The 20,974-nt window shown below is 43.3% G+C and overlaps 1 protein-coding gene across 5 annotated transcripts in view; it reads left to right on the plus strand.

Moving 5' to 3' along the window:
- The window catches only part of MAP4 (microtubule associated protein 4), a 106,742-nt gene extending 86,713 nt beyond the window's left edge, over positions 1-20,029 (plus strand). For all 5 annotated transcript variants that reach the window (XM_055079817.1, XM_028479249.2, XM_028479247.2 and 2 more), the window contains 2 exons: positions 18,776-18,882; positions 19,675-20,029. In XM_055079817.1, the coding sequence (XP_054935792.1) occupies positions 18,776-18,882; positions 19,675-20,025 (458 nt within the window). In that variant the 3' untranslated portion in view covers positions 20,026-20,029. The remainder of the gene's footprint in view (positions 1-18,775; positions 18,883-19,674) is intronic.
- Positions 20,030-20,974: the final 945 nt, after the last annotated feature.

Raw genomic sequence — 20,974 nt, forward strand, 5'->3', positions numbered from 1 at the left:
TCCAGGGCTTCCCTGGTGGCGCAGTGATTGAGAGTCCGCCTGCCGATGCAGGGGACACGGGTTCGTGCCCCGCTCCGGGAAGATCCCACATGCTGCGGAGCGGCTAGGCCTGTGAGCCATGGCCTGTGAGCCATGGCCGCTGAGCCTGCGCGTCCGGAGCCTGTGCCCCGCGGCGGGAGAAGCCACAACAGTGAGAGGCCCGCGTACCGCAAAAAAAAAAAAAAAAAAAAAAAAATTTAATATCCAAGCTCTATAACTAAGCACTTTTCTAGTTGGAAAATGGAGACACCTCATGAGGACATAAACTAATCAGAGGCTAATTTAGGATTAGAATCTAGGTCTTTTAAGTCTGTCTAGCATTTTATTCTCTAGGCAGAGACTGTGTTTGATTTATTCCTGTGTTCTCCCTACCACCCAGCATAGAGCTTTACTGTATATGATGTCTAATGCCAGTTTTTAAATTATAATTGAGTTACGTTTTGCTACGCTTATCTTCTTTGGAAGTAGGGAAAGTGAATATACTGCTAAAGTCTCTTCCAGCTTAATGATTCCTCTCCTGTTATTTTTTCATGTCTAAAGTTTAGGGAAACTTTAGCAGAAGGTTTCTTCACATATTATGCATATTGCTCTAAGTAGGAAACATTGAGATACTTCAGGAAATCTGAGCTCAACTTGTCCGAAAAGGACTTCTTTTGGGACCGTGTGTTTTGTGCAGGGAAGAGCAAGGTTGAAAGGGCGATCCTTACTGGACTCTGGTATATGCGATGGCTCCACAGTAGTCGCTCCCCTGGAAGGAAGCCAAGGAGAGCTGTGAGTGGCAGTGCACTTGGCATGTTGTTCTGTGAGAGGGACAGTTATCATGGGTCTCCATAGATAGGCCCTTCCCTTTGCCATAGTGAGAGCCATGTCTCCCTTTTATCTGGCTTCATTTCTTTTTCTTCAGTTTTCTTGAGCCCATCAACAGTCTTCCAACAGCTGGGAATATCAGTTTATGGTGGGAAATTCTTTTGGTGTGAAACGGAGTAATTTATAAACCTCAAATCCTAACAGTTTCAAGGCCCTTGTACATAAATAAAATATGCTCAGCAGATGAAAAAATCATTTGTAATCTTAGAGCTCACTACAATCTTACAACTGGAGAAGTGCCCATTTGGTAATATCTTTTTTTTTTTTTTTTAATTATTTATTTATTTATTTTTGGCTGCGTTGGGTCTTCGTTGCTGTGCGCGGGCTTTTTCTAGTTGTGGCGAGCAGGGGCTACTCTTCGTTGCGGTGCGTGGGCTTCTCATTGCGGTGGCTTCTCTTGTTGTGGAGCTCGGGCTCTAGAGCGCAAGCTCCGTAGTTATGGTGCTTGGGCTTAGTTGCTCCACGGCATGTGGGATCTTCCCGGACCAGGGCTCGAACCCGTGCCCCCTGCATTGGCAGGCGGATTCTTACCCACTGAGCCACATCTTAAATGTAGTGCCATTTGTGAAGTTTCCTTATTGCTTTCTTCCCACTTACCCTCTCATTCTCTGGCTTGTTTTCTTCTTACTAGCTGTATATTAATGAAATTTATTGGGAGATTCTATATGTTCAATAACTAAAAACAGTTATTGTTTATTGAAACTTACTATATGCTCAGCACTCTCTTAAACTCTTAACCCTCAAACAGTTCTGTGCTACTGTTCACCTTATTTGAGCCAGAGCATCTAAATGTTCTGTGAAACAAGTCCAGCAAATATTGCTTTTTCTACTTTAAAAGGAATTTCTTCCCCTCACACTCCCTCACTTTTACCCTCTGGCTGACAGCACTGGAAGATTAAGAAAGCAAATGAAAAGCAAAAGCAACTTGCTTCTTACTTTTGGTGTTGCAGAAGTTTTTACTCCTTTAAAATATGAAGTGGACAGTAGAGGGGACTTCCATGCTTATTTTTTACCTGTGACATTGAGTAGGTCATCTCAGCTGTGAGCAGATTGAAACTGCTAGTTTTTAAACTGTTCAGCAACGATGTAATTTGTATAAGTTTAGACAAAAAGCTGATTGTCATATAAACATTTTCTGTTGCTCTGCAGATAGTGAACACTCAACATGATTTGGATTTTTTAGTATCTAGTTCATTCATTCATTCATTCAGCAAACACCAGGTAACATTATTCCCACATTCTAGGGGTAGATCAAGAAGCCGCAGCTTATACTCCTCAAGGATTCCGAAGTGGGGAGATAAACACATAAACAGATAATTTTACTCTAGTGAGAGAAGTTTTGTAATAGAAGGATGAGCTATATGCCATGGGAATACAGAGCAGAAAGTAAGTACTCTTAGGAGAGCAAAAGAACGCTTACTGGAGGAGGTGACATTTGATGGGTCTGGAAGTTTGAAGAGCTGATAAGCAGGGTGTGAGGCATTCTAGGGGATAGACGGCATAGAGGCATAGTGAAGTGCACGTGTATGGAATACTTGAGGACTAGCAAACATTTGGTTGTGACTGGTATATACATCATGTGGGGGAGCAGGGAGAAACATTCTGAGACAAGACTGGGGAGAAAAGGTAAGCTCTTCAAGGGTCCTGAGAGTCATGTGTACCTCCATGAGCAGAGGATCTTAAACTTTACACTGGAGGTAATTGGTGGAGGGAGTTGGGCTTTTACCTAGTTTCCTTGCATGCATCTCTTATCTTTTTCAGGGAGGCTATGCTAGGCTCAGTACTCAAAAGGCCTGGAATTTCCAAGTTGTACTTCTTGGGGGACTTTTCATCTGTAAGCATTTTAATGCTTTTGCCTGTTAAATGACAAAAATAATGCAATTTAGTAATGAGTGTGATGTCCTTTACTTAAGGGAGAACAATCCATGGATTAGGGGAGTACAGTGGACAACAGTGGACCGCTCTTACCGAGGGATTCTGGGCAAGAGCGAGTATTATAGAGCGTTATAAGCGGCAATTGGGGGAAATAGGGCATGACTGGCTAGGAGGCCTGGGGTTTCCTTATAAGGCTGACAGGTCCAATTTTCTAGGGTAAGGTGAGCTAGCTGAAGCTGAGTTGTAGGATTGTTTGGTGTGTTTTAGGTTTCCTTGACAGTGAGGTGCTTTCCTTGACAGTGAAGTGCAGGCTGACTTAGATTTAGATTTGTGGGCCAAGCCACTGGGGCGGCCTCCATTTTGTGGGTCCTGGTACATGAATTACCTTTATCAAGGGTCACATAAATCAGATTACTAGCTTCAGTTTTTTCATTCTGTCTGCCTCCCAACTTCTGAAAGTTAATCATGAAGAATCACGATTTTCTTGAGTTAAACATGTACTAAGAAATTTTTCTAAGATTTAGTAGAATATGGTTTTGAAATGTTTTTGTATACATGTATATTTATATATAAACAAACATCATTTTCTTCCAGGTAAGAAACTAGATTGCAGCTTCACAGTCTTCAGCTTTTATTAGTAGAGTGTCATCCATCATTGTAATCAGTAGACTTACCGACTTTCATTGTAATGATAATTTATTAGAAATTATTTCCTGGAGACAGTAACAGAGAACATTTGGTCATTCTGGAAAGTAGCTTTGTTGCCTTGGTAACTGAAAGAATGCAGAGAAACCAGTTGTGGAGCGTATCAAAACCAAGGCCCTGAACAGGTTGAGTACTAGCTCAAGGCACAAGGCAAAAACAGAAACATCTGCCAGTGCATCTGCTGAGATCAGAGACCTGCAAGCTGTGCCAGAGCCCTTGGAAGCTTGACAAGTTGTTATACAGTCTGATAAAAGAGAGGCCGCCTTCTGACCAGACACATGGGAGTCCATGCACTTTCCTCAGACTCAGACAGAATGGAACTTAAAAACCTTCAGCCCAAAGGACATTCCACATCGGCACCTGTCTACATGAGTTTAACGATGGGAGAGATCAGGTCAAATGATAGAAGTCCTTGAAAGGAATCCGTCCATTCCTCCTTGAGCAGAACTTTTTTGAGAGCCTACTTAAGCACTGTATCAAGCACTGTGCTGGGTACCTGCATAGCAGAGGTGGACAGGCAGAGAGCTTCCTGCCTTCTAGAAGCTTCCAGGAAAGGCACATACAGAAAAGATTATGGTGTAGTTTCCAAATCCTAAGAAGAAGTAGAACAAGTGTAGTTCTGTGTAAACATTAAGGATTCAGTTTAGGAGTTGGGGGTCTAGGAGACTTTACAGAGGAGGTGACATTTCTGTGAGTTCTGAATGAGTAGAAGCAGAACCCAGAGGCAAGGAATTCTAGTGGCAACTGAGTCTAGAATTTAAGTCTTCGGGTTCTTAAGTACATTTCTTTTTACCTGGGCACGCTCAGCTTTCTAAGACTTCATGTAAGTTCCTCATCCGCCAACTTGATAAAATATCACAGTGACTCGGGGGGGGGTTTGAGTTCCTTGATGCAGCTCTCTCCCGTGGGTGAATGTGCATTCCTGCGTGAGATTGTGTTTGTAATTCTGAATTGGACTAGGGCACTGACAGGGTCATCCTCAGGTTTTACTAATTATTCTGTACTAGATTTTTCTCATTGTTTGCCATCCAGGTAGCAGTCACCTCATTGGGAGAGAAATAAACACATTAATTCTTGTTCCGTGTGATCTCTTGCTTGGTATGTGTTGCAAAGCAATAGTGTAATCAAACTATAAGCCACTCTGTCCCCTCCCCTCTGTAAAAGCCTCTGGATCTCCATGTTTTCTTAGTGAAGCAGGAGGACCTGCTTGCCCACTCAGAAGCAGCAGTGAAGGGATGCTCACAGTGCTGAGCACTGTAACAGGACACCAACATGAATGTAAGTCCACTTGAGAATGGAAAATAGTAGCAGACAATTGCTAAGGAATAAGACACACCTTCCTCATTCTTTGAAAGCCAGAATTTGACCGTGTTTTATCACCAAGCCTTTATATACCCAAGACTCATCTCTTATTTTTTCCCATTACTAATTAGAATCATGACCCTCCTGGCACCACCTTCATTTTTCATTTTATTATACATCCATCCTAGCTTTTCCTTGGTGAGAGCTTTGCTGTAGAGTAAGGTGACCCTAGTTTCTTGCTAATGAACCTTTATTGTGCTTTTGCATGTATTGCTGCTAAGCTACTTAAGGTCAAGGGGAAGGAGAGGTGTATACGAGTTCAGTTAATGTTCAGGACAGAGGTTAAGTTCACATTTTTTCCAGCATTGCAACACTACCACTCCTGACCATGAATATAGCTCTGTGTTAGGTACTGATGCTAACGCAGGAAACATATTAGGGTTGGTTCTTGTGCTCTAGTTGGGAATTGAGAAAATTATGTGAAGGGTATGAATAGCAAGTAGAGAAGGTGAGTAATGCGGACAGAGGCTCCAGTTAAGGAAGCTTTCTTGGACTGGACCTTGGTAATCTCTTCACTTTTTTTTTTTTTTTGGCTGCATTGCATCTTCATTGCTGCAGGCAGACTTTCTCTAGTTGCGGCAAGGTGCGCGGGCTTCTCATTCCAGTGGCTTCTCTTGTTGCAGAGCATGGGCTCTAGGCACACGGGCTTCAGTAGTTGTGGCTCGCGGGCTCAGTAATTGTGGCGCACGGGCTTAGTTGCTCCACGACATGCGGGATCTTCCTGGACCAGGTCTCGAACCTCTGTCCCTTGCATTGGCAGGCGGATTCTTAACCACTGTGCCACCAGGGAAGCCCATCTCTTGTATTCTTTTTTTTTTGGGGGGGGGGCGGTACGCGGACCTCTCACTGCTGTGGCCTCTCCTGTTGCGGAGCACAGGCTCCGGACGCACAGGCTCAGCGGCCATGGCTCACGGGCCCAGCCGCTCTGCGGCATGTGGGATCTTCCCGGACCGGGGCACGAACCCGTGTCCCCTGCATCAGCAGGCGGACTCTCAACCACTGCGCCACCAGGGAAGCCCATCTCTTGTATTCTTGATAGACTATTTCACAATATCCTATGTTACTTCAATTAGTGACTTACAGGCTAGGCAACAAAATCAGCTTTGTTCAAGGCAGAGTTTTTCCTATCCTTTCAGTGTAACTTTTTTTTCAAGAATTTTCTCTCGTGGGTCCCTCAATCCTGAAAGTACAGTTTGTAAACTCAAAGCTCAGGGCAGCAAAGGACTATGCTGAATTAAATGGGGGCAGTGGGTTCTGGTGGGCGGCTAAAACCCCAAGCCACAGATAGCCAAGGTCCCTAAGTCCTAGAGGTCGGAGGAAGATGAACTGCTGCAGTGTGTTCCTGTGGCAACTAAGTGATCAGCAGGCTGGAAAGAGCAGGCAGGGCTGGTGCAGAAGGGAGAGACACATCTTGTCCAAGAAACTAAGAGGGATCAGGGGCAGGAATAAAAGTACGAGGATGTATTGTCAACACAAGTGTCTTGCAACTTGGATACATGTCCCCAAAGTGCTGATCACTGAAACCTTTAAACGAACCGCTTATTAGACTCTTGCACAATGCAGAGCTACAAGATGGAGCTCGCACTGGGTTTTAGGGACAAAATCAAGTCAGTTTTCAAGTGAATTTGTTAAGTTGTTATGACAGCAAAACTACTCTTCCTCTGAGAAATGAATGCTTCCAATTTTGATATTACATTAAGGTTCTTTTTTTTAAGTGAAATTTTGAGCAATTTTTTGGAGTCATTGTTCTTTAAGGGTTATGGCTTAGGATTGGCAATTGAGTCTTATTTTTAAAACAGTTTTTTGAGTAGGTGACAGTGGAAGTGTGGGCATAGTGTCACATAAGCGAGTGTGTGGGTACACACGTGTCTATACTGGTGAAAGCTGGCATCATTACTACCCTCAGTACCCAGATTAGCACCATCCCGTGTTTTAAATTGCAGATCTAAACAGAGTACCAGTTAACAGGAAGTTACATTTTCAGTTTAACAGTGGCATTCGATTGTGCAGAAAGGAGCAGTTTCCTTGCTTTCTCTTTCTTTTTCATTCATTCCTTCCTTCTTCCTTCGTTCCTTTCACACTAGTAAATACATTTATCATCCAACTGCTTGAGGAGAGAGGAGTGTTGGGCGAAAGACAGGTTTAGTCATGAATGCTGGGGACTTGGTATGATGTCACTGCCAGCTCTGTGATCATAGGTGGTGTTAGAGCTCCAGGAGCGGTGGGGAGAGCCGTGGAAGAGGCGATGTCGCTCTCACACAAGCAGCCAGCCTCACGCACTGCCGCTCCCGGCCAGCTCTGTCAGGGCCAGCCTGCACAGTGCTGGGTGGATTCCACAAAAGAAATGAGCCAAGCTGGGTTTGAGTGGCAGAGGACAGAGGGCAAGCTGAATGAGATCGGGCTGAATGTCAGCATGGACAGGCAGCTGAAAGACGGGCTTGTGAAGAATGCCAGCTTCCTGGAGCAGAATAAGCTCTGCTTCTCTGAGGGGAAGCTAGACAAAGAGCTCGGCATTGAAGCGCAGGACAAGGCGTATCAAGCCACCTCGGGTCACCTTGCGAGCAGGTATGTGATTGCAGACAGCTGCCATCCCTTGGAGGGGAACTCAGTGCACCAGAAGATGGCCGAGTTACATCTGGGGCCCAGAGAGGGGCCAGGCAAAAACAAAGCCACTATAGTTCCGGGGACGGTAGCAGGGAAGAATGTGCCGGAGACAGAGAGCCAGCCAGATCTGGATTTCCCTGGGGCTGCTGACATGCCCACCCAGTATGTTAAGGAGCAGGAAACCAGTGTTTGGAACCCCAACTTTCATCCAGTGTCAGTGGCTCAAGGCCCTCAGCACTCAAGGGAAGGAATTCTAGGAAAGGAGAATGGCATCCCTGCTGGCTGCCGGGTGATTGGGGTGGTGAGTGATAGCTCTGGGCAGCTCGAATATGAGTCCTCCCTAGCGGTGGCTGTAGCCCACCCAGCCGCCACTGTTGCACACTCACCCACTGCCATTCCACCAATCACTAGGGTCGAGTTCACCCCGGACTATTTGAATGCCAGCTCTCATATCAAAGACCATGATAAGGAGTTGGAGAAATTGAGTTCTACTGAGGAGGGGGCTTTGCTTGACCAAGCCCCCCAGCAGAAGAAGGCAATGCGCCGGGCCCTGTCTGAGTGCTCTCATCTCTCAGTACCCCCAGCAGTCAACCTTGCAGATAAGTATCCTGAACTTCCCGCCCAAGAAGAGCTTTCTTCTGGCCTGCTACTCCTCACCAGTAGCCCAATGCTGAGTCCCACACCCCAAAAACTGGGGGCTCCTGCCATTAGGCGCTCCATGACGGTGGCTGAGGAACAGACAGCCAGCCACAAATTGAACCCTGGAGAACTGCCCATTCTGTCTACTGAAGAGATACCTCCTTTCAACTGCGAGGAACCAGTGGCCAAGAGGAGAGAAGAATTGACCCACTTCAACAACAGCAGCAGCAGCAGCTCTGGGAAGAGGGAACTGGGCACTGCTGGGTTCTGTCTCCATGGTAAGCTGGAGCAGATTCCTGAAGTGAGCAGCAAGGAAAAAGGACAAGAAGATACTAGTGAAACTAGAGCGGATTCATGCTTCCAGGTCTGCCGGGGAGGTGAGAAACGGCCAGGACAGACAGTTCTGGCAGGGAAGAAGGAAATTGAGGTCACCACAACCCAGAGCACTCCATCGTTCCTGTGTGAAGAGACCCCACGTGATGGTATGTTTCTAAATTTTGCCTCCATGGGGAACAAGCAGACAGCAAGGAAGGAACCAAAGTGACAGATTACCAGCAGGAGCGTTAGGCGGCTTGTTCCTGCTTGGAGTCTGTGACTGCCCAGGGAAAGCTGAATTCCCTTGCATCGGAAGGTTGGGGAGAGTGAAGCGAGAGAGTGCACAAAGTGACTCTAGCTGGGTCAGCCTGCACGTCTGTTGGTGTGACAGATGGTGTGGACTGAGGGCGTGGGCCGAATCCCGTCAGAGGGGTGGGCATAAGACATAGAGCCCCTTACTTGACCTCATGTCACCCTGCCCACCCCTCCCCCCATCCTCCCACCCCTCAGCTCCCTGTTGGTTTGAACCAGATGACTCCCGAGCCCTAAATCATCCAATCACAGCTGATTGATTTCCTTGCTTGAAAATCTGTCACTGTGGATTCACAATGGCTTTATCAGCACTAACCTCTCATTAAGTAGTGCAGTCTGGGTGCAAGCTCTGTTTTCTGTTTTGCTTTTGAGAACATTTTGCTTTTGTTCAAGCTGAAAAAGAGCCTTTTAAAGCTGGCTATTTAATATTCTTTTCCTGTTCTTCATGTTTGACCCGGTCTTGCTTCTAGTTTTCTCTCTGTGTATGTGTGTTAGGAGGATTTGTGAGGAGAAGGGGAAGAAAGGGAAAGTGGACAGTGGAGAGACTTGTGGTTAATAAACAGCTAAATGTTGCGGTCCTTGCGGCCGCAGCTTTGTCTTTCTTCCCGGCCCTTTCTTGTCTTCCCCACCCCCAGCCCTCCGCTGGTCTTATTGTTGGTGGTCTTACAAAAGCTTGTTTTCCTCTGAGTTCAGTTTGTGCACAAAGGACTGTGATTCACAAGCTAGTTAATGGAGATTTACAATATGTGTTTTGTTTGTTATAAAAATAGCCTCTTTTCCTAGTATTTATACCTCTCAGTACATTTTTACAAAAATGTTTTACTCATTTTTTCTTAATATTAGAAGTGGTATTTTCTAGGGGTAAGGGTAAGTGGAAAAGACCCTTGAAGACTGGCAGGTGTGTGGCGTTTTTTTTGTTGTTGTTTTTTTGGTTTTTGTTTTTTTTTAAGAGAGGTGGGCAAAAAAGCATCATATTTCCACTAAGATTTCTTATGACTCCAAGATGATAAGACTCAGGTGTTCTATGCTGTCACTTCCTTCGAACTGTAGCAGAACTGTAAGGGCCTCCTGGATAGGATTGTCTCATCTTTTTTTGCTTGATCCCCAGGTACCCAGTTCAGTGCCATATACCTTCTAGGTGGTAATGAGTGAAGATTTTTGTTTATTTCAGAACAAGTTTGTCCTAGTTCACACTAAGAGAAGTTCACGGTGGTAGGAAAAAAATGTCATATGACTGACAAACCTCACTGATCTGTTTACCTAATAAATGTTTGAATGCTGACTGCTAAACTCTATGTAGAATAAAGCTATATAAGGATTCATTGTTCACCATACCTATCGTATGCCACTACCTAGGCCCTGGATATTGTCCTTATCCTCGAGCGACTTGTGATCTAGTTGGGGTGGCAGGGGTCGGGGGGTGGGGGTGGGGTTGTGTGAGAGGATTGTGAATCATGAAAACTTCCGGGAGGAGGTGGCCTTGGAAGCCTAACAACGTGGAGGGAAAGCCTTCCAGGCAAAGGTATGAAGCTCAGACAGCTCACATTAGGTAAAAGAACAATGACGAGTATTTGTGGGGCTTCTCTTAATGATTATTTAGTTTCAAAGAACAGAAACACTCATAGGAACTCAAATTTATAGAAAGCTATTCGTTGACAATCTCAGGGAATCCTATTGCAGGAAGTGTAGCCCAGGTACAGCCATTGTGTATCTCACTTAGGACCTCTGCTTTGCCCTGAACATGTGTTCCGTTCTCTTCCCTTCTGGAAACTGTTCTCTGCCGTCTCTTACTTTTTGCTTCCTTTCTGTCTCTGGTCTGCACAGGACATTGGTTGCCATGGTTTTGGGTTCTGTGCCCTACTTTATATCTCAGGAACCCAATGTTGCTTGGCTATAGTTTTCATATTTTCTTTCTTTTAGGGAAAGAATGAGTAAATATATCTTATTGTCTCAGCTTGGTCCAGTCACCTGTGTGCCAGGTACCAAAGCCTTCTTCACCAGTCTTGGCCATTTTGAGCTGCCCACTTCATCTGGGGCTCCTCTGGAGAAGGATGTGGGTACACCAAATATGCCAAAGCCATCTGTACATCTGTGGCAAGAAATAATGGGATAACAAATCTAGAAAGTTGTTTGGAACCCAAGTTTAGTTGTTCCCTGAGTTGTTTAAACCTTACTCCCATGTTCAAAAAACTGTCCTGACTGCCTATGACAATAAATAAAGTGGCCCAAATTTGGCTTTGAGAAGATTCACCTGTTCTCAGTAGAAAAGATAAACTGGAAGACAGAGGATTGAAGGCAAAAAAATCCCATGATGACAGTTGGATTCACGTAGTAGTAAAAGGTGAACTACTGAGGACGTGATAGGGGAAGTATACCAGAAGCGAAATCAACTGGACTTGAAAACTGGGTGTGGAAGGTGAGGGGGGCGGTGGTTGAAGATGATGCTGTGATTTTGAGCCTGGGTTTTCCAGCAAGTAGTAGTACAAATAATGGAAAGATGCAACAGAAGGGAGCAGTTTTGTAGAGCTGTGTTCTTTTTGAACATTCTTCTGTGGAACTGTAGGGACATTTGGGTGGTGGTCTCTGGCAGTTGGCTGGTATATACCCTGGAAGCAAAGGAGGAGGGTCATGGTGAGAAGCACCATCTGGGAGGAAGACTATGGTTTCTGCTTATGTGGCAGTCAGGCGTTTTTCACTGGGTGACACTTAACTTGTGCAGGTTGAGATGTTGCATGTTTATATCATAAGCAGTGAGGCTTCATGAAGTGTTCATGTTGTTTGCTAAAAAATCCTGTGCTTATTGAAAAATGTTCATGGTGGTCTGAGGCCAGTGGCCAGTGGCAACAAGTCAGACATTTGGTGAGATATTCTTTCAGCTTGCTCTAGAACAAAGGCGTTACCAATACCTTGCATGGTGGGGGTGGTTTTCTTTCTTCATATTTTTAAAACTAAAAAAATTCTGTTTTCAACTAGAAATGCGTATGGTTTCAAGCATCAAAAAGTACAAAATGCTATACATTAGAAAATCTTCTTCCAAGAGAAGGTGACATTGATTCACTTTTTCCTGTTCCTCTCTTCTAAATACAGGTAAATACTCTGGAAAGAATGTGCCAGATAATCAGAAAAGGAATCTGAAAGGTAGAAGGGAGAGGGCAGGCTGGGTAGGGCTCAGGACTTGAGGAAGGACAGTGCAGTGAGTTCCCTGGCTTTTCTTTTTAATCTTCCATGTGTCCTGTTCTGGGCACTGGAGAGTGTCTACAACCTGGAATCACCCACAAGCATAGATAAAAGAAGAAGAAAAGGCAAAAAGAAAGAAAAAAAAACCTGCTCTCTTTTGACCATAGACCAGGAACGGGGAAACCCTCTTTCCCTCCCCATTTCCAGCAGTGGTGGTGGACTCGATCCTCTTGCAGGTACAGTGTCAGCAGAGGTCATCAGGGCCTACCTGTTGTGCACGTCACACCTGGCAGCAGTTGCAGGCCTGATCCACCCACAGTGACAGGGAAGCTCATCCCCTGTCCCCACTAGGTGACAGCACCAGCGGCACCAGCCTTCTACCCAGTAGCAGAAGGAAAGGTAGGTAGGTTTCCTGCTACACTCTTTCCTCCATCATCTGGCCAGTTAGGTGCTTCCTGCTCCCAGTGGCATCAAAACAGGAAGTCCACCAGCATCAGGCAGCCAGAAATCAGGCCAGGAGAAAGTCTGCATTCCGTGGGTCCAGCATCACTCATCCCCCACCCAGTGAAACCATCTGTCCCAGGGAAGTGCCTTTAGCCCTTGCAGGCAATACCAACAGGGATTGAGTGACAGCCTCATGGAAACAGAAAAACACAGCAGGCCTGTAGTGCATTACAAGGGCCCTGGGAACTAAATTGTTATTGAAACTACCTGCACACTAAATTTAAACAGTGATTACCTGCTAATGTACAAAAAGGATTTTAAAATCCCGTTTTAAAATCCATCATAAAATTATTTCAAGAAGAAGTTATGAATTCTCTTGAAACAAATGGAACTAGAAAATCTCAGCAAAGAAATAGACGTTATGGGCTTTCCTGGTGGCACAGTGGTTAAGAATCTGCCTGCTAATGCAGGGGACATGGGTTCGAGCCCTGGTCCCGGCAGATCCCGCATGCCGTGGAGCAACTAAGCCCGTGCGCCACAACTACTGAGCCTGCACTCTAGGGTCTGTGAGCCACAACTACTGAGCCTGCCTGCTGCAACTACTGAAGCCCGTGCACCCTAGAGCCCATGCTCCACAACAAGAGAAGCCACTGCAACGAGAAGCCCACATCCCACTGTAAGCAATTGATAGAACTACTGGACAGAATATTAGTAAAGGTAAAGAAGAATTTAACAGTAACATCAAACAACAGCAACCAATTGACATTTCTAGAAATTCCACCTAACAACAGCAGAATATTCTTTTTTTTATTGGAGTATAATTGCTTTACAATGTTGTGTTAGTTTCTGCTGTACAACAAAGTTAATCAGCTATACGTATACATATATCCCCTCCCTTTTGGACCTCCCTCCCAACCCCCGCCCCCGCCCCACCCTTCCTACCCATCCAGGTCATCACAGAGCACGGAGCTGAGCTCCCTGTGCTATACAGCAGGTTCCTACTAGCTATCTATTTTACACATGGTAGTGTATATATGTCCATCCTAATCTCCCAGTTCATCCCACCCTCTCGTTCTCTATTCCTGCCCGGCCAATACGTTCATCTGTACCATTTTTCTAGATACCACATATATGCGTTAATATACAATATTTGTTTTTCTCTTTCTGACTTACTTCACTCTGTATGACAGACTCTAGGTCCATCCACATCTCTACAAATGACCCAATTTCATTCCTTTTTATGGCTGAGTAATATTCCAGCCATATATGGATGTATATATGTACCACAGTGTGTGATGTATGTACCACATCTTCTTTATCCATTCATCTGTCAGTGGACATTTAGGATGCTTCCATGTCCTGGCTGTTGTGAATAGAGCTGCAGTGAACATTTGGGTACATGTGTCTTTTTTAAAATTTATTTTTATTTTTATTTATTTTTTATTTTTGGCTGTGTTGAGTCTTTGTTGCTGTGCGCAGGTTTTTCTCTAGTTGTGGCGAGCGGAGGCTACTCTTCGTTGTGGAGCGTGGGCTTCTCTTGTTGCAGAGCACCAGCTCTAGACGTGTGGGCTTCAGTAGTTGTGGCACGCGGGCTCTGGAGCGCAGGCTCAGTAGTTGTGGCACACGGGCTTAGTTGCTACGCGGCATGTGGGATCTTCCCGGACCAGGACTCGAACCTGTGTCCCCTGCATTGGCAGGCGGATTCTTAACCACTGCGCCACTAGGGAAGCCCCATGTGTCTTTTTGAATTATGTTTTTTTTCAGGGTATATGCCCCGTAGTGGGCTTGCTGGGTCATACAGTAATTCTATTTTTAGTTCTTTAATGAACGTCCATACTGTTCTCCATAGTGGCTGTATCAATTTACATTCCCACCAACAGTGCAAGAGGGTTCCCTCTTCTCCACACCCTCTCCGGCATTTATTGTTTGTAGATTCTTTTCAAGTGCCCGTGGAACATGCACCAAGATGGATCCTGGGTCATAAAACAAACTTCAATACATTTAAACGATTGAAATCATGCAGAATATATTGTCTGACCATAATGGAACAAATAAGAAACCAATAATAGAAAGACCACAGGAAAATCTTCAATCACTTAGAAATTAAATAGTATACTTCTAAATAATCCATGGGTCAGAGAGGAAGTTTTCAGAGGACATTTTAAAAATACAATGAACTGAATGAAAATGAACATATCAGGAGTTCCCTGGTGGTACAGTGGTTAGGACTTGGCGATTTCACTGCCGGGGCCGGGGTTCCATCCCTGGTTGGGGGATGATCCCACAAGCCTTGTGGTGCAGCCAAAGAAAAAGAAAAAGAAAAAGGAACATGTCAAAATTTGTCAAATGCAGCTATAGCAGTACTGAGAGGGGAATTTGTGGCACTAAGTGCTTGCATTAGAAAAGAGAAAAGGTCTCAGATCAACACTCTGAAACTAAAAAAAGAACGAAATAAATCCATAACAAGCAGAGATCAGTGAAATTACAAACAATAAAACAGAAAAGAAAATTTATTAAACCAAAAGCTGGTTCTTAAAGAAAACCAACACAACTGATAAACTTTTAACAAAACTGGCAAAGGTGAAAAAGAGACACAACCAACCAATAACAGGAACAGGGGATATCACTACAGACATTAAAAGCATAATAGGGGAATACTAGGAGCACCTTTATCCTCACAAATTCAATAACTTTGAAGAAATGTACCAGTTCCTTAAAACCCACAAATTACCATAACTCAACCATGATGAAATAGGTAACCTGAAGAGCCATTAAAGAAACTGAAATTTTTTATTTTATTGAAGTATAGTTGATTTACAATGTTTTAATTTCTGCTGTACAGCAAAGTGATTCCATCATACATATATACATATATTCTTTTTTTAATATTCTTTTCCATTATAGTTTATCACAGGATATTGAATATAGTTCCCTGTGCTATACAGTAGGGCCTTGTTTATTTATCCCAAATATATGAGTTTGCATCTGCTAATCCCAAATTCCCAATCCTTCCCTCCCCTTTAGCCATCACAAGTCTGTTCTCTGTGTTTGTGAGTCTGTTTATATTTTGTAGATATGTTCATTTGGGTCATATTTTAGATTTCACATATAAGTGATATCATATGATATTTGTCGTTCTCCTTATGACTGACTTCACTTAGTATGATTATCTCTAGGTCCATCCATGTTGCTGCAAATGGCATTATTTCATTCCTTTTTATGGCTGAGTAATATTCTGTTGTATATGTACGCACCACATCTTCTTTATCCATTCATCTGTTGATGGACATATAGGTTGTTTCCATGTGTTGGCTATTGTAAATAGTGCTGCTATGAACATAGGGGTGCATATATCTTTTCAAATTATAGTTTCCTCTGGGTATATGCCCAGAAAATTGAATTTTTAATTAAAAAGCTTCTGATGGTTTCAGTGGAGAATCTTACCATACATTTAAAGAATAATTAACACCAATTTTACACATTCTTTGCCAGAAAATATAAGAGGAAGGAGCACTTCCTAACTCATTATATGATGTCTGTATTATCCTGATAACCAAAATCAGGCAAAGACAGTACCAAACAAACTACAGACTGATATCTCCCATGAACTTAGATGCAAAAATTTTTGACAAAGTACTAACAAATCACACCCAGCAGTATATTAAGATGATTATACACAACAGCCAAGTGGAATTTATTCCAGGTATGCAAGGCTGGTTCAACAATCAAAAACCAATCAGTGTAATCCATATCAAAAGTCTAAAGAATAAAAATCATAAACACATAAAATTCATTTAACAAAATCCAACACCCATTTATGATAAACTCTCATCAAAGAATAGAAGGAGAACTTCCTCAACTTGAGAAAGAGCATCTACAAAAAACCTACAGCTGACATCATAGTTAATAGTGAAAGACTACATGTTTTCACCCTAAAGTTGGGAACAAGGCAAGGATACTTGCTGTCAACACTCTTATTTAACATAGTACTGGAGGTTCTGGTTAGCACAGTAAAGCAAGAGAAGGAAATAAAAGGCATATAGATTGGAAAGGAAGAAAAAAATCTGGCTGTGTTTGTAGATGATATGATTGTTTATGTAGAAAATTCCAAGGAATCTACCCTCACAACCCCTAGAACTAGAGTTTATCAGTGTCAGAGGATACACTGTCAACATGTAAGAAACAATTAATTGCATTTCCATTTAGTAACAATGAACCTATTTTATTCAAAATTCTGTAATAAATATTCGTCGCAGCTTTACTTATAATAGCAACAGCCAGAAACAACCAAAATGTCCTACAGTAGGTGAATGGTTAACCTGTGGTACAGCCACACCATGGACTTATCATGTACAACACGGATGTACCTCAGAAGCGTGTTGCTGGGTGAAAGAGGCCAGCTCCAAAAAGTAGGACACTGTGTGATTCCACTTATATAATATTCTTGAAATTATATTTTAGAGCTGGCAAGGAGATTAATAGCTGCCAGAGATTAAGGGATTGGAAAGGCAGAGGGAGTGGGGTGGCTATAAAAAAAAAAGGGTAACATGAGGGAGCTCTGTGATGATGGAACAATTAATGTGTTTTGATCCTTAGTAGTGGTTACATAAAGCTACACATGATAAAATGGCATAGAACTGCTTACATACCCGCACACCTGCATGCACGTGCACGCACGCACACACACACACAAATGAATGCATGTAAAACTGGAAAAGTCTGATAAGCTCTCTGGATTGTACCAATATCAGCTTCCCGGTGTACTATAGTTATGCAGGGTGTCATTGGGGGAGACTGGGTAAAGGGTACACAGAACCTCCCTGTACATTTCTTTGTAACTTCCTGTGAATCTTTACTTCAAAACAAAAAGTTTTAAAATAAAGCCTCCTAACCCTCCCTAGTTTTGTGCCTGGTCTTCCACCAGATCCCAAAATTAAGTCACCATTGTTTTGTTTCATCATCGTTCTTCCAAAGACTTTTAAAAAATGCATGTGCAAGTGTATTTGCAATAGAAGTGTATTGTCTTTTCTAGACAATGGTTTCATGTTATACCTACTGTTCTGTGCCTTGCTTTTCTTTTCACTGAGTAGAGATCGTTCCCTATCAGTCATGGTTTATTTTCTCAAATTCAGAGATAACATTGATACTTCTGCCATATGCTTTAACCAGTTTTCAGTTAACAGACTTCTGGGTTCAGTCCTTTGCTTTTAGGAACAATGCTCTGGTGAAAGACCATACACATTTGCTATTTTGCAGGTATGTGAATATATCTCTAAGATAAATTTCCAGAAATTGTAATTCTGGATTAGAATTTATCTGCACTTGTAATTTTCAGAGATACTGCTAGACTGCCCTGCATCTGATTTGTACCATTTCACACACTTCCAGCAGCGTATGTCCTCACGTTATCCCCAACAGCTACTTTGAGATTTTAGGTCTTTTTGACAATATGTTAGGTTAGAAATGGTATCTTTTCATATTTTCAAAAGTGATTTGTATTTCTTTTTCTGTAAACTGTGTTCATATTCTTTTGGCCATTTTTCCTGTTCATTTTCTTTTCGGCCTTTATAGGAGTTGGTTGATTTGTAGGAGTAGTTTATGTAATAAGCTCTGTGTCTTTGATGTGAGGTTCAATACTTTTTTCCTGTTTATCATTTGCCTTTTGACTTTTCGTATTGTTTTTTGGGGCACGTGGAAGCTTTTTATTTTTCTGTAGTCCAACTTATCTTTTGTGGCTTCTAGATTTTGTGCCAGTTAGGTGTTCCCCACACCCAGGTTATAAATTTCATGGTATTTTAATGCTTTCTGGTATAGCTGTATTGAAATCTGGAGTCACCTCCCCACAGTGGTGCTGCTGGGCGTAGCCTTAGGCTGTCGACTTTATTTCTGACCCTGGATCTGATTTCATGGGTCTCCTCGGCCTTGTTGGAAATCTGGGTCACTGCTAGAACCAGATCAAGTTCATCTCACATCCTCCATAAAGTGGTGCTTTACAGGGAAAGGAAGGAAGGGGAGGACATTGGATGATCTTCTGGCTCTTATCCCATCTCTCAGCAACCTTTATTCCAAGAGATAAACTCTAGTAGAAGTGGTTTTTGTCCCTTATGTGCTCTGGGAGTTAGTGGTTGGGTGACAGAACCCCTTTGCCGGTCTCCAGGGAAGGGAAACCAAACTTCAAGGGCCATTTCCTTCCACTGAGCATTTGTGCAAATCCTTGTTAAGTTGCTTCTCCACAGGGACAGGCTGCTTGAATCTCTGGAGTCTAAAACTGTCCTTCGTCACAGCGAGGGGGACTTGGGAGTCTTGTCCACTTTCAGCAGCATAGCTCTGGACTTTCTCAGAATGAAGTGCTAGTTAGTGGCGTGTCTCTGCAAAGACTTGTGTTTTCGCAATGGGTGTGAAAATCATTTGCTTAGCATAACTTTTCCCCCTTTAGGAATAGCCAAACTAGAAGAAGGACGGCTTACTGGGAGTGTGACCGGAAATGACATCACCGCCCCTCCAAACAAGGAGCTCCCACCAAGCCCAGAGAAGAAAGCAAAGGTAGGTGCCAGAATGGTGGGTTGTCTTCTACTGTAATTTTTTAAAACTATCTTCTGCTTATTATTGCTTGAATCATGCAAATGAAATTTCTTTTTTCTGAGCTATTATGAGTCCTTCCTCAAGTTTGGACATGCTTAGAAAATTATTTTATATTCCCATTTTACCATGGTGGCCTAACTCAAACCTTTAAATCTTAGCTTTTGACCATATTATCTTGAATATCTGTTCTGCAGATGTTGTTTCTGCTTCCCTTAACAACAATAGTAAAGGGAATTACAGAATTATTCAGAAATCCATTCTGAAGTCTCTGTTAATGAAAAAGGAGCACAGATTTTTAAGGTGGATCATAGCTCCAGACATTTATTGGTACTTATTGCAAAGTACAAATGCCACATTTTAGTGTGGGCTTAAAACAGGACGTTGATATTGCCTCATAGAGGTGCAGATAATAAATAGCCTAATCACCTGCTGGTGACTTTCTTCACAGAATTATTGCAGTTAGTTAATTGTTTAAAGTTATGACTGAATTTAAATCTTCAGGTGCCAAACTGCTGGAATTTGTGACCCTGTCATTAAGAAACAATTCCCAGTTTTCCTTATCTGCATCCTGGTGTCTTTCCACTATTTACTGAGCTCAGAAGAAAGGAGTGCTAATTTTCAGTTGCATCTATCCTCATTGCTTATAATTTTACTTTGAATTGTGCAATTTATACCTTTTTTTTAAATTTGTTTTTATTCTTGTCTGTGTGTTTGATGTTGGCCTTTAAAAAAAAACAACAAATCAACTTAAAGCCTTTGGCCACCACTCAACCTGCAAAGACTTCAACATCGAAAGCCAAAACACAGCCCACTTCTCTCCCTAAGCAGCCAGCTCCCACCACCTTTGGTGGGTCGAATAAAAAACCCATGAGCCTTGCTTCAGGCTCAGCACCGGCTGCCCCACCCAAACGCCCAGCTGCTGCCACTGCCAGGCCTTCCACCTTACCTTCAAAAGACGGGAAGCCCAAGGTAAGTAGTCACCTGAGCACCGTGCCAGGGAAAAGTTTTCCCCTCCGAGCGTCAGGTAGTCAGGCTCTGTTGCTTCCAGACATGGAAGCAGGCTGGTGGACTAGGGGAAAGGAGAGGGCAAAGGGGGAAGGGTAACTCATCATTTTGGGAGCTCTTGATGCAGCCATGAAATTCGGGGACCTGTTTTCCTTTGTGCCTTTTCTGCCCCGGCTGGAGGCACTCTTGCCTCTGCTCTGGCTCCTCCTTTCTCCCAGCTCCTCCTCACTCTTCGTCTGTTTACATTACTGGTTAACCTGTTTCCCCACTCCACATGCCAATCATATGCTCATTTTTGGTGTAATTCCGCCGTCAAATTCCCAGTCCAATTCAATTCTTTGTCTTTCTTCTTAATCATCCCGCAGAAGTGAATTTCCTCCATTAGTTGATTAGTGATTAGCTCTTCCAGCTTATCTTCCAGCAGATTCCAGCATCAGGTGGTAACTTTGCTTTTGGCATTAGTCTACCTCTCACTGGGCTCCTTCTGCAGTTTTTCAGTTTTCCGGGTCACCCACACATTATTGCTTAGAAACGGGTCAGTTTGGAACAGCAGTAGCTTCACAGGATTGTTCTTCGGGGAGAGGGTGGGTGGAATCTGTGACTGCCTTTTCTAACATCTTGTTTTCTTTGAGAAGGGCCTTTAGGTCAGCCTGATATTACTCTTTAAAATCATGATGAGGAATAGTTTACCATGTTAAAATGTCAGTGTTTTCATTTAATCTTGTAAAGAAAACTGGTGGAACCTAGGAATTGTAGGCTAGGTTGAAACCCTGGCCAAGAAACTGAGAAATCCTAGTATAGACTAGGAATTATAAAATCTCATAAAGCTTTCTGATCCTCGTGTACCTGGTTGACACTGCTTTTCTTGATATTTAGAAAACAATTTATTTGAATAAGAGGGCAGAGGGAAGGTGGCTGGAGCCGCGGCAGCAGCTCCTCCCTGACACTTTCTTAGCAGCAAATCCTGGGGGAGACAGAGGAGGCCATGGGAAGGAGGGGGTGCTGTCTAGTGAAGTTCACTCTGTAATAATAACAAAAATGAAGCATA

The sequence above is a fragment of the Physeter macrocephalus genome, chromosome 18 (genome assembly GCF_002837175.3).
Source record: "Physeter macrocephalus isolate SW-GA chromosome 18, ASM283717v5, whole genome shotgun sequence".
Classification (NCBI taxonomy): Eukaryota; Metazoa; Chordata; class Mammalia; order Artiodactyla; family Physeteridae; genus Physeter; species Physeter macrocephalus.